Source organism: Anomalospiza imberbis, chromosome 5 (assembly GCF_031753505.1).
Source record: "Anomalospiza imberbis isolate Cuckoo-Finch-1a 21T00152 chromosome 5, ASM3175350v1, whole genome shotgun sequence".
Classification (NCBI taxonomy): Eukaryota; Metazoa; Chordata; class Aves; order Passeriformes; family Viduidae; genus Anomalospiza; species Anomalospiza imberbis.
This window is the reverse complement of record NC_089685.1, coordinates 67,364,637-67,390,968: the sequence shown is the minus strand read 5'-3', so window position 1 is coordinate 67,390,968 and position 26,332 is coordinate 67,364,637. Positions and strand designations below refer to the sequence as shown.

Genomic DNA, 26,332 nt, shown 5'->3' with positions numbered 1-26,332 from the left:
GCAGCAGAAACCTTCCTCACAGCCTTGTTCTCAGCACTGCTATATTCAAACACAGCCACTACAGGGTAGATCTCACACTCTGCTCTCAAAGCAGAGCTGTAGAACAGAAGTTTGGGGCAAAAAGAGGTTAAAATAGCAAGTGAAGAAGAGGAACAAAGGCAAACTCAGTAAGAATAAACTGGAGGTGCTATGTGGAAGAAGCCAGTGATGTTTGTAGAGGGGCTCTAAGATCTTTTCCTGAAGGCCAGTATCATTCTTGCTATCTTTGCAAATGCCACTGTATTACAAGGAGGCACTCAGGTCCTAACTTTTCTTTGTGACTTTAACAGAAGGATTAATAATAGAAAAATGTCATTAAATTGGTCTTATTTTACCTATTTTTTTGTGAAATATCTCCAACTAGTGCCACACTGGATCCCCGGAGAACAGTTACTAATTGTGCCTCTGGTTAGTGCTCACCTCAGGGAATTCAACAGCAGCAAATAACACCAGAGTGGAGAAATTAAAAAAACAGAGCTGGAAGATAATGAAGAGAGAGTGAGATTGTGGTACTCCAAGATCTTAAGTCTTTTCAAATTGAAGAAATCAGTATCGTCCTACAGTACAAGCTGAGAGGAGAAAGTAACCAACCAACCAACGAACCAACTAACACAAATAACCCCTTCCTGGTAAGAGAAAGAAATTCCATAAACATCCAAGGCACATTCACATCCTGAAGGCATGCTTACCCTCGTTGCAGACCTCCCTTGCCACCTCTGCTGCTAACAAATGCAGCCTAGGTCTGCACTGAACACACCCATTCACTGTGGTACAAGTTCTGTAAGAATTCCCTCGGTGTTCCCACTCTCATCCATGCACCAGAGTGTGCCACAGAGCACTTGGGTCTGTGAACCACTGGGTCTGCCCCAGAATAGAATGGAAAATCAGGCAGGATGGAGGATCCATTTCAAAGTGATGTCCCTGGCTAAAAGCTAATCAGGATAAGCTAATGAAACTTGTTACCATCAAACCCTGTACCACAACCAGGAGGGATGAGCAAACACAAATGCTCTTCTTATTACTGGACATTAAAATTCAGTCCAGAATCCAATTATGCCAGATATATCCATCATACAAGAGCTCTTCTTGGGTGAGGCAGAAAAGATCTGACAGCACAAGGCTTTGTCTGCATGACTTGGTGATTGCATGTACTGCTGTGATTGTGCCAGGTGATGAGGGGACAAGGCTGCAGACTGCTCTATGGCTCTATACTTAATAGAAGAACAGAGGGAGGGGAAATACTGCAGTGGCAGGAAGAAACTGTGTCTTGCTAGGCAGTGTTTTTTGAAGAAGGTACTCTGTCAACTTACTAACGTGCACTTCTGTGTGTGATAATTACTTTTTGCTTCCCCAGGCTGCATGCAGCGCCTGCCTCTGTAAGAGGCTTTTCCTTTGGCTTCCATGAGAGGAATATTTCTGGTGTTATCCATGTGCTTGCTAAGTTTTCTGCCATCAAGCAGACTGAAACAGCAGACAATAGATTCTTAACCTACCTTTTTTCTCTACCCCTCATCATTCTGTGCAACCCATAAATGGTTCATTGCTGCAAGAAAACTTGCTGGACTTGCACGTAATATGCATTCACAGCCCTGCCAACCTGAAACCACGTGTCTCAGTTCCTCCTCAAATTCAATATTCAGTTTTGTTTCCAGCCTCCACTGCTCATTCTTTCTAGTGTACATAACTGACATCGATCATGAATGTCTGTTAAGGATTTTGGCCAAATCACATATCTTTAATTGGCCAAAATTATTTCTGTTATCAAGCTGTCCAGGGAGTAAATAATATTTCATTATTTAGAGCAATATTATTTATACCATAGAAGTGACCTCAGAACACTTAACGCTTCTTGTCCCGTTTGTCTCTTTCTTTCAAGGCACTGTGCCTACCTGACAGATCAGAGCCCTGGGATACAGGTTTTACTCTCAGCTTTGACTGGTTGGATGAACTCTAGCAAAACATTTTCCATGTCTTCATTCCCTCCTGTCAAATGAGGACTGCCTTTGTAATGACTGAAGGGTCTGCTGCTAGAGAGTAATGCAGAAGAGACATTATTATTATTGCTATTATTATTACTTACATTTGCATGGTATTTCTATTATTCACGCTGCCACAAGATCTTGCTATGGTTAGAGGTATACTAGCACTTACATGCTTGCTACTTGATGCACTTTTAGATATTGGTAGGGACATTTACTAGCAATATTCCACATGTGAGTAAGTGCATTACTTCCTAAAGCACTTTAAAATGTAACATTGATGTGTATTTGTGCTCATCTCCTAAATGCAAGTGTTTCTGGTGTTAGATCTGAGAGTTGGCCATAGCAGACTGCCATGAAGCCTTGTAAAGAACTGCAGCAAATACATGGGCTTTGATTCCTTTTATTTTATATTACTATTTGTGCTTGAGGCAGCAGGATGCAAATTGCTTAGTGAGGATTTGTCAGCATCTCAAACTTACATCACACAAAAGAAAACAAGTTCACAAGATGAAGACAATGAAGAAGGAGACCTGTTGTCAATAAGACAAAACAGTGAGAGCTGTGTGAGGACAAATTTACTCTGGCATGTGAACAGGGAAAACACCTTTGTTCTGTGTGTGTGTATCCTGTGAGGGGACCCCCAACATTTAACCTGAAAAACAGAGGTATTAATGGCAGGCAGAGCCATCCCAAAAATCGTGCTATCTGCAGACATACTCCACTGTCCTTTCTTGGCACTCTGGGTATTCCTTGAGATCTTCCAAGCATTGTCCAGCCAGGTTAAACTGCATTGCTTTATGAGTTCTGATAAACCTCTCACCCCACAGTGATGAAAACTAGTCTCATAAACTCTGGGCATACAGTACTAGGCTCCTTCCTTATGCCAAGGAGTTGCTTACTGGGCTTCAACCAATTGGTACCTGTTAAGGATAAAGTTTAGTGTTTGCTGTTTATTATTAATTTCTCCTGAGAGGCTTCATAAAAATAGAAGATAAACCCCTGTCATTCCTTCCCTCCCCCAGCATCATTACAGTTGCACATGTAAATGAACCACGCGTTCAAAAACTTCATAGGAGCCTCTGCTGGGGCTCCTGGCCCTTCTGCATTCTACAGTTTCACTGGGTCTTCTACATTTACCCTTGTAACTCCTCCCCACTGCTGTCCACTCTTCCATCACCTCATAGCCTCCTGCACAGGTAATCTCTGCTGAAGCCCAAATTAGGGCATATCCTATCTCTGAGTGCTGCAGAGGCTTCAGGGAGCATGCAGATGTGCACACCGCTGGGATGTACTCCTGAGGCAATGCTCTAGCCACGCTTCTGGGCTTGGGATTTGAAGACTGGGTTAATATAGACTTAAAGCCAGCCTGAGGGTTGCCCTTAGCAGAGAGTAGAGACACACTGTAGATGCCTCTCATCCTCTTCTTCTCCTCTTCCCCACCACAGTACTTCCTTTCTTCTGTCTGCCTGTAAAATAACTTGCTGAAAGCAAATAGTTTGGCAGAAGTCTGATCCCTGCCTTAAAAACTAGTAGATTCTTTCTTCCAGTTTTGGGAGGCTAAATACCTTTAAATATCTGAGACTCAAACTCCTTGCCAACACTTTTCTTCCAACAAGGATACAATCTGGTATTCCCTATCAGCTTGTACACATGGCTGTGTAGGAGCCATGATAAATGAGGTGATAAAGGTGGTATAATAGTTTCAGTCAGAGCATGTCTAGTGATGAAAATATTTCTGTATTCAGTTTAACAAAAAGTAGAAACTCGCCCCTTTCTCAGCAGAAACAAGTGAACAGCACTGGATGTTCCTGAAGCTAACATGGGGATCACAGTCCCCATATGAGTAATAAAGAATTATTGGGGATATTGTTCCTGAAGCTAACATGGGGATCACAGTCCCCATATGAGTAATAAAGAATTATTGGGGAAGCATTACAGCAGTTGGCTGTGCCATCCCAAATGAATGTCATGGCAAGTATGCAGAGAATCTGACAGTATGCAGAACTAAGTCTAACTAGGTTCAGTGGTGATGGAAGTCAGCTCAAGAACATCTCTAACATCAGAAGATGTGTATGATGTTATCTCACATCTCTTCCAATGTGAAGCCACCTAGTTAAGTGAATTCAGCCAAGCAGATTTGCATTTAAGTGGTGACAGAATCTGGCTCTTAGACCTACCTGGGTTGTAAAATAGCATGAATTACTGAGCCATGCAGTCTATCTACTTCAGAAGTTTGACTGGACATAGATTTATTAGCACAGAACGTTATACAGGAAAATAACTTGAAGAGAGGTCTTTGACATGGGAATCAGTGAATCCTCAGAGCAAAGGTAGGAGATTCCTCAGATTCCCTGCTAATTCAGATGAAGATTAGTTGTCCAGTGTCCCTGGATATCAGGACAAATCCAGATACTCAGCTACTATGGTGAAGGGGGCCATGTGAGTACCTAGGCAGACACAGGCAATTTACTGGTGCCCTACAGGGAATGGATTTGCAAATTAAAAAACAGCAAGTTAAAGACAAGGACATCTGTGAGAATTCTGAACTGACTGAAGAGCTGAATGGCCCAAAAGAGCCAGAATCCTGATTCCTCACAGGGGGAAAAAGAATCAAGAAAAGAGGGCTGAGTTTGATTCCTTAACTGAGGTAAAAAGAAAGCAAATAATCTCTGTAAATATGGAAAGATACCTCTCTTTTCAAAAATGCTATCCCTTGAAAAGTCTGCGAAGAATCTTAAAGCCAAAACAACACTGCTCCAGGAGGCAGATTGAAGGATGCTCCATGGAGGCAGGGTCCACACAGGCACTGCAATGCCAGGATGCTGGATGTCGAGGTTGAAGAAGAAACAGAGTAAGAGCAATTCTCACACTGGAGTAGGATAATGTGAACCACTTCAGAGGAGTTCCTAGAAACCAACATGGCAAATAAATTGACAGCAATGTCCTGAATTTTAATAGAAAGGTCAGAATTTGAAAAAACATCCAAAGTACAGCAAAGCCTGAAGAATATCCCAAGCCTCCTTAAGATCTGTAGTAATTTCAGCGTCAATTTTCTACTTCTTTTGAAAATAACATAGATGCTTTAGTGAGCTTCAGCAAATATAAACTCTCTAGCAATAACTTCCTCAGCAGTAGCCCATGCCCATGCAAATGTTGGCAGGTGGAGCAACAGACTCCCTTTGCCAGTGTTAAACCTCTACCGGTGTGTCCCGTGAATTCGTACAGTAATTCCCCAATTCTTCGTTAACTTTAATATTCCAAGACTTTTAAGCAGCTATTAAAACAGATCACCAGTTCCAAGACAGGGTCAGAGATACGGAGTGGACTGTCCAGTCATCTGATGTACATTGATTCAAGAAAACATCTAGGACTTGGTCTGTATTCCCTGGGTTCCTAAGCAAAATGTGATTTCTGTGATCATACAATATTTTCCTTTTTTCCTCCTATGCGTGTGTGTCTCTCTTTCTCTCTATGTGTATGTGTCTATGTTGGTTTCTGCTTTGTAACTGCAAATCCCACAGAGAGTTTCAACCACGTTTCAGTCAGTTACAGTGATTTCAGAGATACTAACCTCTAGCAAGTTCCATAAAAGTAGCTGGCAGGGTGTTACAGAGAGAACTTTGTAGGTTCTCCTATGAGGAAAAGGCTGCTGAGTGAACTGAAGCCATTTCTCCACAGAGAAGTCTCCATGTCGGAGAGAGATGTTACAAAAGCCTCAACACCAGGAGAAGTTTAGATCAGAACTCTCTTGTTACACATCAGAAAATGTAACTGTGACACAAATCTTCTGGAAGCTAAGCTTTATTAGTTCTGCAGATCACAGATCCCCTTGTTTTCAGCTAGAAGAGGGTAGGAAGGATAAGATTTAATTTTGCATTTAAAATCACTTAAATTTCATCAAAATGTTCTCTCTTAGATGTGATTAATCATGGAAGATATTGATCCACTGCTATCTCTCTCAGAAAGTGCAACTTCAGACCACATGAAAATAAGAGCTGAGCAATGAACATAAAATAATACAATAATACCTTTGTGAGAAGCAGGCTGTGCAAACATAGCACAGAGAAAAGAAAAAAAATTATTATCTAAAGAGCAAATATATCTTTATAACCCTGAAGCAACAAAACTCCTACCACCTTATATTAAAATACTGTAAGAGACCATCACAAACCTATTACAGGAAGAATGAGAATGCTGCTTAATGGTTTTCTCATTGTTCACTGTTATGTCTATACATTGCTATCATCAGCACTCATTTACACCAGTGGAGGGATGTGTATTTCTGTGTGAGGACAGATTCACAGAATCTGGTACAGATCCTCAGGTGATATAAATTGTCATGGCTGTACTGACATCAGTAAAGATGCGCTGATTTCCTCCAGCAGATTATTTGCTTTTCTGTATGTAAAAAGCACAGAAACTAGGTGATGTTTCAGCTTGACTCTGAGGCACTTCTGTGGACAAATGCTCATGCAAATACATTCTCTTTTTTATGTGCAAATATACATGTTGCCTTGCAGTACACATTGCAAGAAAGGACAGGAGCTTTAGGCTGCTTCCTATGCTGGAATTTAGAAAAAGGATTGTTCCTGATCTATCTGCCCACTCCTGTCTATTACAATAGATCTCCAACTGCTTTGTCACAGATGAAAGGGTCAGTCCAGCATCACAAGTCTGTTAAAAATAAATTTAGGAGGCATTAAAGTTTGATTTTAGGACTGCTAGTCCAATGTTTGAACTGAGATCCTAAATAGAGCCATTGGGCAGAACAAATCCAGCAGTCAAGACTATAATTTTCTCACCTAGGGCTTAACTAAATGAAATTACATATTCCAGAATAGATGAATACAAGAATAATACCTGTTTGTTTCAAGGTACATCTCTCTGAGGGAAAAAAAAGGGAATATATATATATATATACACATATATAATGTTTAAAATTAAGAAAAAAGAGAAAATGGTCACATTTCAGACTCTGTCTTTATAAATTACTCTTTTCTTTTTTTTCTTATTTGCTTTTATGTGGTTCCATGGAATGTGGACCAAGTAACAAGCACAGGCTACAAGTAATTCTAAAGCAAATGAAATATTTTCCATCTCTTAAACAGAGAATTATTTCTGACTTTCTATAACGTGTTCCTAAGGGAGAAAAACAAAAGGTTTCATAACTGAGACTGGAAAAGGGAAATAAACCACTGCTGAACTAGGAAAGAAAGAAGGAAACAAGCAACCTAAAATGGTCTTTATAGGGAAAATAACAGGAAAGTAGAAGATGAATAAAGCCTATGTACAGAAAGATAATGAAAGACAGGCAGTAGCTCTTTTCCTGTTTCAACCTGCATTCCAAGGCAAAAGGAAAAAAAATACAGCTGAGAAATTTCTACAGTCTAATATATATATTTGTGTAGAGGTATTTTTGCTTGCAGAAGTGCACATCATTTTATCATGTGAACTTTTTTTAAAATGAGTAAGTAGGTGCCATAATTAATAGAAGACCCAAATTCCAGCTGACAGGCTCTGTTCTGGCACTATCTAAGGACTAGATGAGCATCCTGAGGTGAGATTTCTCTGATTTATTCTGACTATAAGTGTAAATAATTTCAAATATGGCGTTGGTGGGAATGTGTGCCGTCTATCTCATGTAAGTAGCCACCTGCTGCATGCATAAACTGTCTGAACCATGCCTAAACAGTGCACATCATTTAATGAAGGATGTGGAAGTGCCAGTTGCTGCAAAGAGTGGGACAGCCAGCCCAAGAGTCACCTGGCACTGAGGCCCTGGCAGAAATTCTCAAGGGCATTGTTAACACCTACATTTTTCCCTTAATACTTTTCCAAGCAGCCATGTGTGTATTATTTTGAATGCTAACAGTGTTGCCACATGAGTCCCCTGGTCCTAGGGTCTTCTCACAGAGCCTTAACTTGGATCTGCCTGGAAAGTGACAGCAAATGGGTCGATACAAAGCATATGGAAGAAAGGTACTCTTGCTACCACAGAAGTTCTGGTTGCAACAGAACATGAAGCTGAGTGATATATAAATATCATCATCTTATTAAAAAAAATTTAAAATGCATTTTCATTCCTTATTTTTTAAGGATTTTAAATTTTAGCTTTTTGCTGTTGTTTTTCAGGCCCCAACTGCTCTTGCAAAATGATGAGTACAAGTCTTTGCTATTCCAGGTACGGCTCTAACTGGGTTCAGGACACTGATAGAGAGGAGGTGTCTGCCCAAAGCACTGCTAGACATTGTTTCACAAAAATTCCTTCCTTGATATTACTTCCTGATGCTCCCATCCCACCAGGAAGATTTCCCACAATAGAAATTTCAGCTTTGACAATGTATTGCTCTGGCTGGGACTTTATACAGCATCCTGCTGAAGTCTTATCCCTGTGGAAGTCCTTGTGCTGTCCTTACTCAGCAATTTTATAGCTAGAACTTCATCCTGAACCCTTCCTAAGCAAAGTCCTTTTCCATCTCTCACTTCATCTATTATTTCCTTAATATTGTTGTGAATCACTAACTCCATACTCCTCTGCCCGGGATTTTACAGGCCCTGCTGTAGGTACAATGCAGATGTGTGTTATTAAGTATGTCTTAGCTGACTGCAATGGAAGCAGTACAGATATATCTTTAAATTAGATGTAGTCAAGAAGAGTCTTCTTTCTGTTTTCCTCTCAGTGTGCTCTTTATGCCAAAATCATCTAAGCAGGACTTTAGCATCTGTGAAGCTGTGCCAATGCAGACCTCTGTCATTTGAAACCTGCTTTCAGCACTCGACTCCAAATAACTTCGGATGCTGACAGTACATTGCTAGCAGGGATTTGCAGAACCCAGGGCAGCACCAATGCAACTATTTCTGGTGTGTGAAAGCTCAAGGGAGTTAAACCCTGAAATATGCTGGAGGAAATCTGAGACACTGAAAGAAGACAGCAAAAGTAGCATTCCTTGTGTGCCCAAAGTGAAAAGAATGGATATCTGGGGTGCGTGAGCCATTTGGAATTATTCTGATCTTTTTTTAAAAATTGCTGCAGGTTTTTTTGTGCTGGTGCAATGCGCAAATATAGCAAAATATGTTAATGGTAAACCATAATATTTACAGTTGTTGTTAGCTCCTATTGAAATCAGTAGGATTTTTTCTAATGTCTCTACCCTGGAGATAATCCATAGAATAGTACATCAACGCATAGTTAAAAAGAAAAATTATGGAAAACAGTACCTCTGCATATGCAATATCTTAATTTTAAAGTTACATAATTGAGCTTTTGAAATTAACAAAAAAAACAGCAAACAGTCTCAGAACACAAGAGCAATAAGTGACTTTAACATCATCTTTTAAAACTTGCCTCTTTACTAAGATAAAAAATTCTATTCTAATTCAGTACAAAATAAAATAATATAAATTTCAGTCTAATGCAAATCTAAAATGAGCTTTAAGACCTCTGGGAAAATGTGACTTTAGAAAAATTCTTCTAAGAGTTCATGGACTTTGTTTTGCATGAGGAGTTATCTTGTAGACCAAATACTGGCTAATAATTTAAAGCCAATACTTGGATCCATTATGTCATGCTAGACAAAGACTGTTTCTGTGTCTTCTTTTCACTGTTGATGGCATGGTTAAAAGAAGACTTTAATGCCACTTTAATACAGAATGTTTGTGAATTGCAGCCATGTCTTTTGATGGAAGGAACTATAACAGATTATTAGCTATTATTCTAATTGTATTTATCAGAGTGAGTTTTCCCGCTAATGCCTGGGCTCAGAACAGAAGTCCTTCCATAGATAGCCCCTACTGAGAGTTTCTCTGATAAAAAACATCAGAATTTGGGTCATTTAGACTTAATCTGCTAAATTCAACCCTGTGGCATTTCCCTGATACTCAATGAAGGGTACTGGGGATTGGCAAAGAAGGTTGTATTCTGATAAAGAAGGGATGGAAAATTTATATTCTCAGAATTTGCTGACACTTTGGGATGGTCCCTTAAGACAAGAGGCTGCCTAGTAAGGGTGATCTGAGCTATGCTAATTTAGCAACCTGTATTTTTGAAGTAAAACATTCCATGACGAATGACCTTATTTTTTTGTTTTTAAAACTATGAGGTGCTTATGCAATAGCCTCCTAAGGTAGAAAGAGACAGATGCCATGGAATAATAATCAGCCTAATTCTTGCTGAAAATCTCTGCAAAAATCTTTCTCCTTTTCCTCCTCTCCTTTCATAGGTAAGCTGAGTACCACCTTTCCCACACAAAGACATGCAGCAGCAATTAGGGGCCTCTGCAAAGGTCTGGAATTCTTCCATTTCCAGAGATAATCTTGGTTTTTTTCCCTTTTAAAATGTAGGTTTTGTTTGCGTTTGGGTTGGGTTTTTTTTAAGCTTAAAAGAAAGAAAAGTTGTCCGTTTTTACAAAAACTAACAACAAAAATAAGGCTGAAGTTTTCTCTAAAATAAGAGAGATGCTTCTTTTGCAGAAGACATCCCTTGCAGAAGACTGTTCCAGCTGACATGAATAGTCACATGTGTCCAAAAGCTCAGGTCTTCACTTCTATCCAGAGCCTGAGGTAAGCTGGGCTGCAAAACAACTCAAACCTGACTCAAAATGAGCAAAATCCATGGGCTGTGTCTGAGGTGAGAAGGACCAGCACACATCCACACTTAAACACATTGCCAGAACCTCCTGTTTTGTGAAGGCAGAGGAAATTCCATCCTTGGGCAGAGACGACAGGGCACTGCCTGGGTGCTGCTTTAACCCCGGCTTTTAGCCACTGTATCCCAACATGCTAAAATATCCTCTTTGTTCTATTTAGAGTGGCCATTTTCTGTAGTGAGCAGTCAGTCCTCTATTCTTGGCTAAGAAAAAAAATTAGATAACGTTTAATTTCAGAGTTTATAACAGGCAAAAACATGTTTGGACATGAGGGGGAGGAAGGGAGAGAGAGCAGATACCTGGTCTGTGCAGGTATTAACATATATGTCCCCTGCTGTCACACAAAAGCAAAAATACAACTCACAGGTTGGTGAGCTGAATCATAAGGTATATCGGGCATCCTGTCAATTGGTGGTGAAAGACTCATCACCCTCCATCCAAGCTGCCTTTAAGTTAGATTTTGCAGTCGCTTTGATTTCCCTCTAACAGTCAGAGATGAGACAGTATGAAATTCTGTATACATAGTCAGTGGGGGGAAAAAAAGAACCTGCAGAAGTGAGAAATGTAGACTGTTTGGCATCTCTCATATTTCCTTTTCTATACAAAGATTTTGGTTTGCCTAAGCTATAGAAGGAAACAGAAGCAGTCTATTTTAATCTTCCTGAGCGAAAAACGCTGCAGGGATTGCTCTGTTATCCCCAGCAGCAGCCCTGACTTTCCACAAAAAAGGCTCCATCCAACCTTCTATCTGTCTATCTGAAACAGAAAGATCATCATATGATACATCAGCAATCAGTTGTGCTCTTAATGCACTTCTCTTTGTGCATTTTGGCATGAAGAAAAAAACCCTACAGTTCTTCGCCCAGTCAAACCCCACCGCAAAAAGAGCTCAGATAAGGAGAAAGTATTTAGTCTTATGCAGAGAAATTGATTCTTCAGTCTGTGTAATGACGTATGTTAGAAACTCTGTGCAGAAGCAAGGAAAGCCCTTGCTGAGATGATGTTTCTTACAGAGCCTTCACTGCAGGGAGTCACTCCTTAAAAAACAATGAGGTTGATTATGCATTTTTATTTGGGTTTCTTAGTGGTTTGACTTGAGGGATTCAAACCATGCTATTCTGGATTTACACCAATTGGCATGAGTTCAGAATCTGGCCCCCCTTCTTTTTTTAAACTCCAGCTATTTCATGATGAATAAGAGCCAGATCCTGCAAAGGCTTACTACCTGCATTAATACTCTGAGGAGCCCACTCACTTCCTCTAAGTTGTGATTGAAAGATTGAGTCTTACGGTGCAGTATTTTAGAAGCAAGCATATGCTTTTTGGGATTCAAGCATGCCTTGGCCGTACCTATTCCTTTAATAGCATTTCTTTCAATAGCAATATCTTCACTGATTTTCATAGAATCACATGATAGATGCCGAGCTGTTATGGTGTAACTCTGCTTACACCAGTGGAAAATCCAGCTCCACGTTGTAGTTCTGCTTGTGTATTCAAAATGAACACGAGAGAGAAGGGTCCCTTTATTTCAATTGTCAAAAGAGAAAAGGAAGACGTTTTGGGCTTGTGTACTTCATTTGTGTGCTTCATATGTACTTGTGTGATATGCACTTCAGTTGCTTTGACATCACCATAACAAAGACAACAGAGACAATTCCAGGAAAGACTTTGATCTAGTTTTACTACTTAAGTTAGTTTCTTTCTTATCTAAAAGAAGCCACAGCAGAAACTATGCTTCTTCTCCTTCTAACTTTACTAACTCCGGCTTTCAACCAGAAAACGTCCCCCTGCTTTCCAAGTGCCTAAACAAAGGAAATTACAATACTGACTGCAGCTGTAATTACCAGCTGGTGAACTGATGGCATATACTGAATACATAATCCAAGAGAATGTTGCTCTTCAATAGTAGCCCTTTCCACCTATAGTGCTGGAATGCTCATCCTTGTTTACTATACATTCATGCACACACAGTACATTTCAGTATCCAGTACTAGTAGTCAAGCTTTCTTCACTGAAGACAAGAGACTAGCAGAAAATTCTTTGTCCTTTTGGAGAGCTGGATCAGTGTCAGATGCCACGCACCAAGAAAAGCCAAACAAAAGACAAAGCAAAACAAAACAAAACCAAAAAAAAAAAAAAACAACCAAAAAAAGAGAAGAACTTAAAAAGCAAACCACCAAAAAAACAACAACCCACACGCAAGGGCAATAAGCACCCTAAATGTCAAACCTAAGTACAGCATCTGTATACATCATGTGCAATATAATGCAACCCTTACATCAGTGAGGGCAGGAAAACCCCAGCTCACTCCAGGGAGGATGGGGTTTTCTAGACAGATACCAGCAACTTAAGGCAAGCAGAAGCAACCACAACGCTGCTGTGCTTTGTGAGGCTTCTGTGTGCCTGGCTAAACCGCACTCATCGTCGATCACGGACTTATTTATTTCTGACAGACAATGAGGGCACGATGCCGTGTGTGAGCACCGCGGGTGAGCTGCCCAAGAGGCTCCAAACGGGCTACAGACACTTCTCCAAAGGGATGAGCGCAGCGAAGCGGGGGGCTGATGCGTCTTGGAAGCAGTATCCTGGCTCCTCTTTGCACTCTGCCTGCTCTCCCCGAGAACGCATCGAGGGAGGGATTCCCCACCCACCCACATACTGCCTCTCCCTCCTTGCGAGGCTGCAAGGGGGTATAACCCAGTTCCCGGCTGGATGCGGGCCCGGAGAGAGCCGCTACCCGCCCGCTCCCCGCCGCCACCCCGCCCGCCCCCTCTCCCCTTTGCACTTACTCCGCTCTCCGGCTCAGGACGCCTTTGCCGATGGCCTGGGGGGTCTTGTGCTGGAGCAGCGCGGCACAGCAGCCCTTGTCCCTGCCGTCCTTCTCGGCGGGGTGCTGGTGGGGCTGCGCCGCGGGGTGCTGGTGGCCGGCAGCCCGCCCGCCGCCGCCGGGCCCCGCTGGTGCCGCTTTGCCCGCGGGCAGCGGCGCCTGAGCTGGGAGCTGTTGGTGGTGCTGAAGCGGGTCGGACTGGCCCGGCGGCGGCGAGGGCTGCTCGGGCGGGGGACCCTGGGGCGGCTCGGCGGGGGCCGCCGGCGGCTCGGCGGGGGCCGGCTGCTGCTGCTGCCCGCGGAGGCTGCGGTTCTCGGTGCTCAGCTCGTCCAGCCGCCGCTCCAGCTCGTCGATGCGCTGGCGCTGGGTATGGATGAGGCTCTGCTGGTTCTGCACGATGGCGGTGAGCTCCTTCAGGTAGAGCACGGCGCGCACCGGGTTCTCCAGCAGGCTCTCCATGCCCCGGCCGCTGGCGCGGGCCCCGCCGCCCGCCCGCCCGCCCGCCGGCGCTCCGGCGACAGCGGCGCGGGATGCGGGCGCGCGCCTCGCCGGCCCGCGCGCACGGGCACGCGCACCCGCGCCGCCGGCCGGCCGCGCGCTCCCGCGGGCGGGCGGGAACGAGCGCGGGCGGGAGGGGCCCCCTGGCGGGCCCGCCCCCGGCCCGCCCGCCGCGCACGCGCGGGGGCCGTAAAGGTGGCGGGAGTCGCGTCCCGTGCGGCCCCGGGGCCCGTCCCGCCTCACCCTCGGCAGCCCGTCCGCCGCACCCTCGGCAGCCCGTCCCGCCGCACCCTCGGCAGCCCTCCCGCCGCCCCCTCGGCAGCCCGTCCCGCCGCCGCCGCCGCCCCCTGCCCACCCGGCCGCGCCCGGGTGCCGCTGCCGCCTGGCTGCGCTGCCGAGCGGAGCGGCCAGTGCCGGGGCGAGCCCTTCGCAGCCCCTCCAGTACCCGGCCTTGGTCTTCTCCTTCTCCCTGACTGGCGTTTCTGAGTGTTGCTGTGCTTTCGTTATCCAGGGGGGCTTGGTGATTTCTTTCGTTTTTGTTTTTTTTTTTTTCCAACGTGGCTTAAGTAATTCTGTCTGGTTTTGGCTGCCGTGGTGATAACGTCCCTGTTTTTAGCTCACCTGATTAGAAGCAGGATCATTGAGGTTGGAAATGTTCTCAAGATCGTGATGTCCAGCCTTTGACTGAAAAGCACCGTGTCCCCTAAACCATTGCACTTAGAGCCACGTGTGCTTGTATTTGGGACTTCCACACTTCCCTGGGCAGCCTGTGCCAATGCTTAACTACTCTTGCAGTGAAGAAATTTTTTGTAATATCCAACCTAAACCTCCCCTGGAGCAACTTGAGGTCATTTCCCCTTGCCGTGTCGCTGGTTTCCTGGGAGACGAGCCTGATCCCCACCCCACTACAGCCTCCTTTCAGGGAGTTTTGGGGAGTGATGAGGTCTCCCCTGAGCCTCCTCCTCTCCAGGCTGAACACCCCCAGCTCCCTCAGCCACTCCTCCCGTGACTTCAGTTCCAGACCCTTCACCAGCTTCCTTGCCCTTCTCTGGACTTGCTCCAGCACTCCAATGTCCTTTGCGTATCCTGCATGCAGGGTTAAATCTCTCAGAAGCAGAGAGATTTCTGAGGAAAATGGATGTTAAAGGAATTTGCTTGGAATTTTTGGTGTCCTTTAGGTTCTTTGGAAGAAAGCTAGGGCTTACTGCAGAGTTTTGCTAGGGGTGTAGGTGCTGTAGACGTGAGAGCTGTAGGGCAGGGCCTTTGCTGTTAGACTCCATGCAGGTTTTCTTCATTTCTCAAGAAATACCTTCTCTTGCCCTTCTTTATCCCCACCCATAAGCATTTGCCAACCTACAGCCTTGAGTCAGAGAGACTATCTGTGTGCTATTACATTCATCAGTAAATAACCTGGTTAAGGGTAATAAAATTACTTTCAGTAACTTCTGTGTAGATCCATGAAGTTACTTCTGTAATGGGTAAAATCCTATCCAATCATTGTGAGTGCAGAAGATCCAGGAGGCATCACGAACAGTCAGGTTTTAGACAAGCATGCCAGTAGATTTGGCTCACAGTACAAGTACTCTGCAAGTAGTGAAGAGCTACTCTCATTTTGCCTTTTCAGATCAGCAAGACCTGCTCTGTAGCAAGGGTTTCATGAAGTGAGGAAAGAAGAAATGTGAAAGAGAATCTCTGTTTCAGATGAACTGAAAGGTGTATTTCCAGTCTCTTCTGTTCACAGCTAGCCTTAGGAATGTAAACTGATGCAAACAGAATCACCAGGTTTAGAAACTGTTCACAGACTTCTCCTAAACCAGAACTGCTGTTCACAGTTCTCTTATAAGCACTTAGAGGTGGTTTTGGAGTATCATCCAACAAATCATTGCCACATTTCTCCTTTGTGTTGGGGGAAGACCCCAGAGGGAACTCTAAGGATATGAGCATTCAAAGCTGACACACTTACGATTTTATTGGAAAATTGTATGGGAAATGTTCCTCCATCTCATTGCCTAGTGTGTTGTTGATGTTTTATGACAGGAAACTGGCATTATTTAGCAAGGGGAGGGATGGTTATAGGGGAATGTGAAAAAAGTCACACACAGGAAGACAGGAGGTGAAAACACCTAAGCTATATTTGGGGAAGAGTGGAAGTGATCATTTGAGAAATTGTGCTGGCATGCTGTCTGCTTTCAAAGGCACTACTGAACAGCAGTATTTCAGTCTTGCCTGACAGGAGCCGAGTCTAGGGACAGCAGTGGAAATAACATGCTTTAGGCATTAGTAGATTCTGGGATACAAACAGGGGAGGCTATGTGCAGGCTCATACATGTACACACACACACACACACACACACACAGAGCATTGGTAGGAGAGATTTCAGGCACAGATTGCTTATTTGGTAGAACAGAGGAGGCTGTTTTAAATCTTAAGGCAGGCCCTGTGCAGAGTTCTGGGTTTGCAGCAGACATCAAGTTCCTTTGCAGCTCAGCTGGATAAAAGAGATGAAGAAATAAGGGTCATAGACATCACACTGGCCTATCTAGGTAAAGTCAGCCATGTGGCATGTATTCTTAAGGAAATACTAATGAAAAGGAAAAAATAATCCTGATTTGATGATTGGGGCTGGGGCAAACCAGCTTGGAAGTCTTGTGTCATGGTGCTTCAATGCCTATCAGAAGATGTGACTTTTACTGCACAGAGCGAACCTGTTGCATTCACTCCCTGTTTCTGCACCTTTAATTTGCTTGACCAGCCTTATTAGCCTAATTTGTACTAATAAATCTTTGTCATAAATTAAACAGAGACCTACGACCATGTATTGGTAAGCTAAAACCAAGCAGATTAGTAGAAGAATAAGAAAAAAAAAACTGTTTTCTGTGCATGTGTCGTAACTGGTGGACAAAAAGGTTACAACCAGCCCTGACCTTCCAGGTTTCTAAAGAGAGCATGTGCCAAAGGAAATGCAGCGGAATGCTTTTGTGCCTAACATGAGGGACTATGCAAGGATTTCCTTACAAAACTTCAAGAGTTAATAGAGTTGCATAATCCTCTGTAATAAGAAAATCCAGTAAAGATGGAGTATTCTTCAAGGAGGAATCTGCAAGCACATCACCAGAAACTGAATGTCTTCTTTCTCTCTGTGAGAAAGATCCTGCATAGCTGGAAAACGCCTCCTCTTTTATCCAGCCATCATTGTGGCCGTTTGATTATGCTGCCACAATACCTAGCATACATCATTTGCAGAGCTCTGCACACTGGCAAAGTACTGTTCTGTAGAAGGTGAATGGTAGGATTGTAGCCATCAGAAAAAGGGAAATGCAGACACAGAGTGGTTAAATTATTTGTCCAAGGCCATGCGGGAAGCTGGGAGAGAGGATGCGGCAGGAGGGATGGGGGGGAGACACGTATGATGACTCTACACACACACAAAACACAACAGATCTCTGATTTCAAACATCTTTGGCATTTAGCACAAACTTCAGGTCATTAAATGTTGCTGCTTCTCTCTTTAGGAGAGATATTATATGGAAGGAAGCAATGGCAAAGATAAGGAAAGCCTGAATTCTGTTAAAATTATTTCACCGGAGATAATTTCTTGCTATTGTATTTTTCAAAGTACTGATTATTTTCCGTCCATTCCAGAAAAAATAACAATGAATAATAATGGATTAATTATGTTCTTATGGAATAAAGTAGTTTCCTTATCCACTTAGCAAGGTGCTTGGGCATTACACAGACAATTACAAATAAAGTGCAGCAGTAGTAATTAAAATAAGCATGCATTATAAAGCCACAACAAAATGCAAATGAATCAAGCCCCAGGATTTAATGGAAAGGTCTAATATGACATGATTTAATTTTATATTTCTTTAGCTATTTAACTCAGAGTAAAATTAATCCATAAATAAAGGTATACTAATAAGCATAAATGATAGGGAAGGTAGTAAGTGTTTCAACTGCAGAAAAACTTTCACTGCAGAATGTTCTTGTAACATTTTCTGAGAGGTCCTAATCTCACTGTAATTTTCAAAACCTCACTGAAACTTGATGCAAACAAATCACTCCAGCCTTTTTGACAGAGACTTCCTGTGTTTTTCTGTTTGAAATTCTGTTTGAGGCATTCCCTTCTCAGTTACATTCTTATCTCCTCTTGGACAGGAGGTCATCACAGCAAACCCAGGTAGTCTTTTCCTCATTTCTTTCATTTGATCCCAATTTCCTCCACCTTCCATGCCTTAGCCTTGCAAGGTAACAACTTATCCCTGGTAATTCAGTATCCAAAGTGCTTCCAGTTGGAGAAGCAGGGCATAATAGCTTAGGTTCCCAGCTATGATTATGTGGACTTATTATCATAAGCTTATGACAAGATTTTTATACTTCTATAAGACCTGCATTTCTATTGTCTTTGTTTGAGAAGAAAGAGAATTTAGGAAGGTGTGTACAAGGACACAGAATACAACAAAGATCATTGGTATTTAAGATCAAGTCCTTGATACTTAAGGAAAGCCACATTTAATGTTGGCCAACTCACCTTAATTAATCTAACATTTTCTCCCCTTCTTCCTGTTAGAAGGGCAAGTGAAATGCCCACAGCTGATATTTCCCATCAGATCTAAGTTCTTAAGGAGAACATACAAGGAAGCATAGCACAAAACATATAAAACCCCACAGAACTAGAATAAAAGATGGGAGATAAGAGATGCAAGAATCATGCATTTCCTGTATTTCCATCTTTCATTCCGATTTCTGGGGAAGACGGGGGCATTTTCAGTCTTGCTTGGAAGTTAGCAGCTGCTCAAGTAAAGATTCTCATAACTGCTTGCAAACAGCCTTCAGACCAAAAAGAATTCTGCAGGAATTAGATTAATAATTTCAAAATAGAGGATAGAATCAAGACAATAATAATGTTCTCATGCATAATTTATGGCAGAGGAAAATAAAAGTGCTTCTCCTGAATGCTTCTTTCACACAGGCTTCTTTCACTTGAGGCTGCATCCAAAACTATTCAGATCAATGAGATGTTTCACCATCCTGAGTCCAAGCCAAGTCACTATCTGCTGACACCCCTTAAACAGATGGATAAAATGCAGCTCACACAAGAGAAGCGTGTTGCCCACAGTCACACAGGACACTGCTCAGTGCCTGTAATTTGAAAACAGTGGAATCAACAGTAGTGTTTCCTCTGCTTCCAGTGAACACTGAGTAAAGGTGGGAGTGGTTCTCTGGCACCCTCTAGTCCAGCACCTAAAAGCCAAGTGTTGTGCTCTGCAGTCCTGACATCTGCAACAAGGTGAAATCTCTCTGTCTCTATTGTGTTGCGGCTGTTGAATTGTTAATTCATATTGATACCATAAAACCGGAAGCAGTGGGAAACATCTCAATTTATAAAGTAAACATAAAGAGCTGAGATGTAGTAAGGGCAAACACTTCCGTTTCTTTCAGTTTTGGTTGGGTTTTTTTCCTCTTCAGTTGAATACAGCTAAAGTGCCATATAAGTATTTAAAACAGCTGCTCATCAGGAGAAGGCACAAATTCTGGATTTTAGGCTTAGTTGAGATGTGTGATTTTGACACATTTTAAAATCTTGACTGTATTTGAACTGTGCTACTGCAGCCCTCTGTTATTTACTGCAAATTAAAAAGAATCAAGATCTCTCTTCAGACTGCGCTTCCCCTTTTCATGTTGCTAAATGTTACATTATTTTCTGCCTTTTTCATGAAATTAAGTTTTGATCACTTAATTCATTAATTCTAGAGAGCAAAACCTACACAGAGACATTTTCTTCCGAGTCAGTCAGTTTTTGTTGGAGCTGACAATTGTTCAGTCTTTTGTAAATACTGCAGTAAAATGAAAAAACACAAACCCTGAATATGAGCTTGATTCTCCCAATATTATCTGACTGGCTCCTCCAAATTTCAGAGGAGATGAGTTCATGTGATCTGACCTTGTGTAAGATACACAGTGAAAAGAAAAAAAAAAAAAATAAAAGGAAATGGAATAATGGTAAGTGGAATTCATACTTCTACTAGAAGTTTTTTTCTGTAATGGTGGAAATCAAATACTGACAAGAGAACAAAAACATTCATGAACAGGATGCATTTAAGCTCAGGCTACAATACAGCATTTTTCTAATGAGCAGCTGTTTAAAATATTTATGTCAGCTTAGCTCTTAACTGAAAAGAGAAAAAAACTTGACAGAAGAAGCAGCATTTGTCCCTACCACATTTCAAATCTTTATATTTGGTATGTAGAAGACATTTTCCCTTTGCCTCTAATTTTGTGCTATCAGTATGACTTTACACTTCAACAGCCTCAACACAAGAAATTTCACCTTGTTGCAGAATTCAGCTTAAAGAAGGTAAGACTGCAGACCATAACACCTGGCTTTTAGCTGCAGGACTAAAGAAGAAGATACCAGAGGACTCTTCCTGCCTTTACTCAATCCTTATCTGAAGCAGAAAGAACCTTTTCTGATTACAGACCCTCAGTGCAGTCCTGTTTCACCTTGGCAGTGTGGCTTGTTTGTCTGTGCTCAGGTTTCATAACAGGGGTAAGCAGATGCTGACTTCTCAGGGAAATTAAGGCCAGGACAAATCAATAAAGCATCTGGCCTGATGTGCTATATACTGTATAATCTCATGCAGCTTGGAATATGAGTTTAAGAAAAATGCATCTCCAGAAATGCTTCTGGTACTACTGGAAAGATAGTAAAAGGTAGAGAATTTGTCTCATTCCATGATATTTTGTCACTGTAGTTAATCTCTGTCATGGTTGACAAGTTGGAATATTTTTCTTATATTATTTTTATTTTCCAGACATGAGTAATTATGCCATTCTCTACCAGGGTGAAGAGCTCCTCAGTCCTAAAGTTTTGTCTCTCCTTGAAGGTGACTAATCAAATCACCTGATAATATTATTTTTAGTAAGATAAATTGACTGATCTCTTTAAATGATGCAATTTTCTAAAACCTTGAGTCTTTGGGGTTTTTTGGGTTTTGAGTAAATCTTTCAGACTTCCTGCTATGCAGCATGGTCTAACCTAGAGGCAGCTCAAATGTTTGCTGAAGAGGTCGCTGCTGAGATGTGCTCCTATCTCTTGTTGCTCATTATTTATGGGGTCAGGCTTTTGCTCAGGTCAGGTTTTGTCTTCAAATCTGCTTGTAGACAGGATCCCTTCTGCTCAGACATGCTGTCTTGTGACAAGTATTTCTGTGTTCTATTTTGGTGTCTGAAAGAATTTCAAGAAGCGTATGAACAGACAAAACTCAAAACTGAAACAACTTGCTCCAGACTTTTCTTTGAGGAGCACTGCAGAATTGTTTCAGACATCCACCACCATCCACATAGCTGCAATTGACTCCACAGGGTAGAACCTCTGCCTCGTGCAAAGGACACAAAAGACCCCTCTGTTTTGGGAGACCAGTAAAGAGCAGGAGGTAGGTCAAATGGTGGCAGATCACAGGTCTAGCTTTTGTGTTGTATGAATTAGTTTAACGTAAGGTTAAGGTCTGGTGCAAGCCATTCAGTCTTGTGAATTTCTTCACAACTGATGGGATTTTAGCAATGACTGAAGCCAATCTGGTGATAAGGCAAGCATCTGAAAACTCACAATATTTACCTTGTCCACAGAGAAATTCCCCACTGATTTTCTGGCTACCTTATTTGTACACCTCTCAAGTAAGAGCAGCCTAGCAGATCTTTTCAGATAGTGAGCAGAAGTATCTTCTAAAACAACACTACACTCATTTTTAAATGATGAAATAAAAAAAACAATCCCCACAGCTCACAGCAGCACTGCTTTGTCGTTCCATCCATTGCAAAGATAACAGTTCAGTTACTCATTCCTTCTGCAGCACTCTCTGCAGTGATCACCTTGGGAAGCAAAGAAATGGCAAAGGACAAAGGGTCTTGTCACTTGAGGGAGGGAGGGCTAAGGAGCCACAAGCAGTAACAGTGGCTGGATGATGGGAAACAAAAACTGATGTGAATTGGGCAGCATGACACACAGGGAGACCGGTGGAAGCGATAGAATGCAGGGACTGAGGATGCCCAGGCTGTCAGTCACTGTGCTGGGCAGAACTGAGGCAAGGGGAAGGCTGATGTGTGGTCTGCAGGCAAGACTGGTGTGGAAGTTGTGGAAGAAAAGTGAATGTGCAAAAAGAGGCAAAAAGTGCTCTCAGTAAGCTGAAGAGGATGGCTGAATATTTGTTATAAAGACATGCTGAGTACAGTCAAAAGGAGACTCAAAACTTGAAAGTTGGGTAGAAGTCCATTTTCTAAGACTTGAAGAGCGTATAAGTCTGGATCCTAAAGGAGCCCTAAAGAGCTATTTGCTGATGACTTAAGTTATGATTTGTTTAAAAGCTTCCCATCTGTTCAGGTTTGTACTTTGTTTCACATTGAAATTACTGCTGGATGGATGTCATAGAGTGGTGATTTTGGACACATTCTCATTGGGTTTCAACTTTATGTGATATTTTGGGCTTTTTTTACAGAGATCAGCACAAAAAAAGGCAAAGCACAACCAACTGTGACAGAATATATAAAACAGAATGAGCTTCCTACAGATAAATGAAAACAGTCCAAAATATTAGAGACCAATGTGAATCATGACCAAGAAGCCTATTTGTAATAATAAACATGTCATCTCTGTCAGAGAAACAAATCACAAATATTTATTAAGATAACAAACGGATTGTAAATACAGAGACATCACAAATTCAAATAATGTCTCTCAGTGATAGTAGATATGAATTAGCAGCCATATCTGCCAAAATAAATCTGGCATTCTCACAGAGGCATCATTAAAAAAAAAAACAAAAAAACAAGAAAACCAACACAATAATAATAAATAAAAAGAAGGAGAGCACAGAGGAGAGGGCAGACAAGCATTGGTTTTTTTCTTCCACTAATATGGCATAGTTTAGAGAGATCAGACTGCATTAGTTCTGCTAAACATGATATAAGCATGACAAAGATAAGAAAAAACTGGAGGCGGGGTTGAGGGCTTCCCTGGTAGCCGCAGTTCTGACCCCAATCCTATAAGCTGCTCCAGGCAAGCAGGTGCATGAGGCCTCATTTTGAAATCAGTGAGTTCAAGCCAAGCACAAAAGTCTGTCTAGCTGAAGCATCAGCTGCCAACTTCCACTTTACCTCCTTCTGCCAGTCCTGCAGATGCAGGCAACACTTTACTGATATGGCCTGAGTTTTGATATAATGAAAAAAATATTATATTTATTTTTTAACTCTGCTTGTGAAATGAAGGCAGTCAGTTTTAAAAGACCAACATTAATTTTCAGGAGGACCTAAATAAAACCAGTTGTTCTTAATGCAAACCTGGCATTAGTTTGTCATGTTGTCCTGAGGTCCTGGAAATGGAGAGGCTGAGATTCTGCAGCAGGGGGGATTCTGCCATAATACACGTTCTTGTGTTTCAGACCATAGATTTCAGGACATAAACAGTACTATACCAGACTGAACAAATCAGGCCTGTAAAATACCAAATGTGACTGAAACAATATTGGGCTTGGCATTAATTTTTTTTGCATTTCCTTCCCTTCTGTGAAGGTAATGGTGTGTCCTGCTGCCTATATTCAAAGGCAGAATGGAGGAACTCTTAATGTGATAGTCTGCCTGTCCTGGTTGAATTTCCAAAGAGAAAAAAGGAGAAAACTATTGCTAGTGCTGGTCCAGATGGACTGCTCTGCAATGAAAAAGACAAGGAAGAATGTTGTGCCACCATTTTCATGACCATCAGGAATACAGTCAAGAGGATGGGGCCACACTCTCCTCAGAGGTGCACAGCAACGGGATAAGAGGCACAGGGGACAAACAGAAACCCAGGAAGTACTATCTGAATATGGGGGAAAACTTACTTACTTTGAGAGTGACAGAGCAGTGGTACAGGATGTCCAGAGAGGCTGTGGAGTCTCCTCTGGAGATATTCAAAACCCAGCTTGATGTGATCCTGTGCAACCTGCTTTAGCAGGGAAGTTGGGCTAGATGATGCCCAGAGGTCCTATCAACCCAGGCCATTCTGTGATTCTGTGAATTAAGCCCAAAATATAGTCAGGACCTCTCAACTGTAAATCTAATTGCATAATAAGAGGTGGGTGCTGCCCCAAATGTCCTCTGGATATAATGCCACCACTACTATACCAATTTGAATTTTAAGGGATATTCTTGTAGCTGGCTTATATTTTTATTTTCCTTCTGATAAGTCCTACCTGCTCATTTTGAGGTACACTCAAAAATCCTTCTCTTCCTTATGTTTATATGATTGTATCCTTTCAGATATTCTTTCTTCCCTGTAGTAGTTGTTCTGTGAAGGTCCTGAGCCTTTTGACTCTTCCTTACAATCCAGGTTCTTGCTCCTAATGCTGTTGCACTGGCCTGTCCTGGCCATCCCTGTGCTTACCTACTTCCCTGTCTGCCAGAAAGGTCAAGTCCCTGCTCCACACACGGACATGTCCACGAAGGCAGGAGTGCCCCAAGTCTTTGCAGGCAGAGGACATGGGTGCTGTCTCACTGTTCAGGGCAGATGCAGCCTGTCTTCAGCAATCTAACTCAGCACCTCTGCCTGGCAGCAAAATACTTGGATAAAAAAAGACAAAGAGGCCTCCTCACACAAACCTACAAGATTTCTGGGCTCAACCACGATGCTCAAGACTCAGTGAGAAATTCAAGGTCATATTCACATTCTGTGTAGTTCTGAGAACAAGTCTTTTGTTGCTGATTGAAGCTCAGCCTGAGCTGGGAGGTTAGGAGCTTGGCTGTGGCCGTGTCTTCCTAATGAAAACCCTTGGTTCCTGGCTCATTTTAGTGGATGTGCTCACCTACAACTGAAGGCCATGATAAAAAGAATGTAGTCATAAACTGTTTATTTGTCAAACTGAACAATGAAAAATTATTTGTGAATTTGGGATGCACTCTCTGAATATTTTTGAGATTTAAAACAATGAGGACTACATTTTGTTAGGTTTTTTTCCCTAAGCCCTTTGTCTTTTCCCAGGAACAGGAAAAAAATTAAAGCCTGGAGTAATCTATAGATGCTTAGCTCTACTGCTTTTTTTAAAAATGAGCTATGCTGTTATACTGGCATGTAGAAATACTAATAGAAGTACTTACTAAACAAATGCACTGGTTTTATTATGAAAAAATGAGAAAATGCTGTTAAAGTATATGTTGTGTTGCACACTATTATTTTGGCCTCTTTACATCACTCTAAAATGGTAGAGGAATTAAAGGCTGAAGTGGGAGATATACATCCTACTGCTTTGTAAATGAAAAGAAAAATTACATCTGTAGGTCTTAGAATTAAGTAGGGATCTGATGTTATAACACAAATGCAAAAAAAATAATGTTTCTAGAGAAAAATCCTGTGGAATTAACATGGCACCTTGGCATACAGCTATTACAAGGCAGTAAATATGGCATAATTTTAAGGACCACCAGGACATTTGGCCTGCAGCACAGAAGAATTATAATAGCCTCATATAGTAAGCTTTGATGTGAAATATTATAATAGCCTCATATAGTAACCTTGATGTGAATACTGAAGAGCAATACAAAGCATCTAAAAGATTGAAATGCAAAAGCAATAGTTTCATTGGAAATGTTTAACATGTATTTCACTTCTCATTGAGAAAGAAAATATTTCAGGTAGGAATTTTGAGTTTTCACTAAATTTCATTTGAGTAGAAACTGGGAAAAAAAATCTCTGGATGTAATGCCTAGGCTCTTTTATGAATCTAGTCCTTTGCTTTTATTGCACATATTTGGAAAAAAAATTACAGAACTAATGTTGGTTCCAACCAAAAAATAACAAATAACTTAGCCTGAAACTATGAAAGTTTTATTATTTACCAAATATACTGAAAACAATGTTTTGGGCATGTCTTTGGAAAAAAAAGCAGAGTTTAATTTTTTGGTTCAACAACTAAATCAAATAATCAATTATTTGCACAAACCAACCAATTTGAACATCCCCTTGAATCCTAAAACACGAGCTAGCTATTGACAGCAAAGACTTTGGATGAGCTTCTCACAGGTGTGAGTCTTATTCCTAGGGAATACTGATTTCTGTTATTTAGTTTTTATTTTTGAAAAGATGAAAAATTGTTTCCAGCTTGAAACTAAGTCTGCAGGAACAGCGTTTTATTAAAGTGCAAATTTCATTTAAGTACCAATTTTTCTTAATCACATATTACATAATTTTCTGAAATATGTTTTTAGGAGGCAATGTCAAAAGTACAATTAAATGGTGCAGGACTGAGTCCTAATTGATGGTGACAATAATGAAAATGAATTATTTATCAAAGGCTTATTTTTTCTTTTTTTT

At 41.7% G+C, this 26,332-nt stretch overlaps 1 protein-coding gene across 4 annotated transcripts in view; it reads right to left on the bottom strand.

The window, feature by feature from the left end:
- The window catches only part of IQSEC3 (IQ motif and Sec7 domain ArfGEF 3), a 97,588-nt gene extending 83,543 nt beyond the window's left edge, over window positions 1-14,045 (bottom strand). For all 4 annotated transcript variants that reach the window (XM_068191721.1, XM_068191725.1, XM_068191723.1 and 1 more), the window contains exon 1: window positions 13,456-14,045. In XM_068191721.1, the coding sequence (XP_068047822.1) occupies window positions 13,456-13,952 (497 nt within the window). In that variant the 5' untranslated portion in view covers window positions 13,953-14,045. The remainder of the gene's footprint in view (window positions 1-13,455) is intronic.
- Between the last annotated feature and the right edge of the window lie 12,287 nt (window positions 14,046-26,332).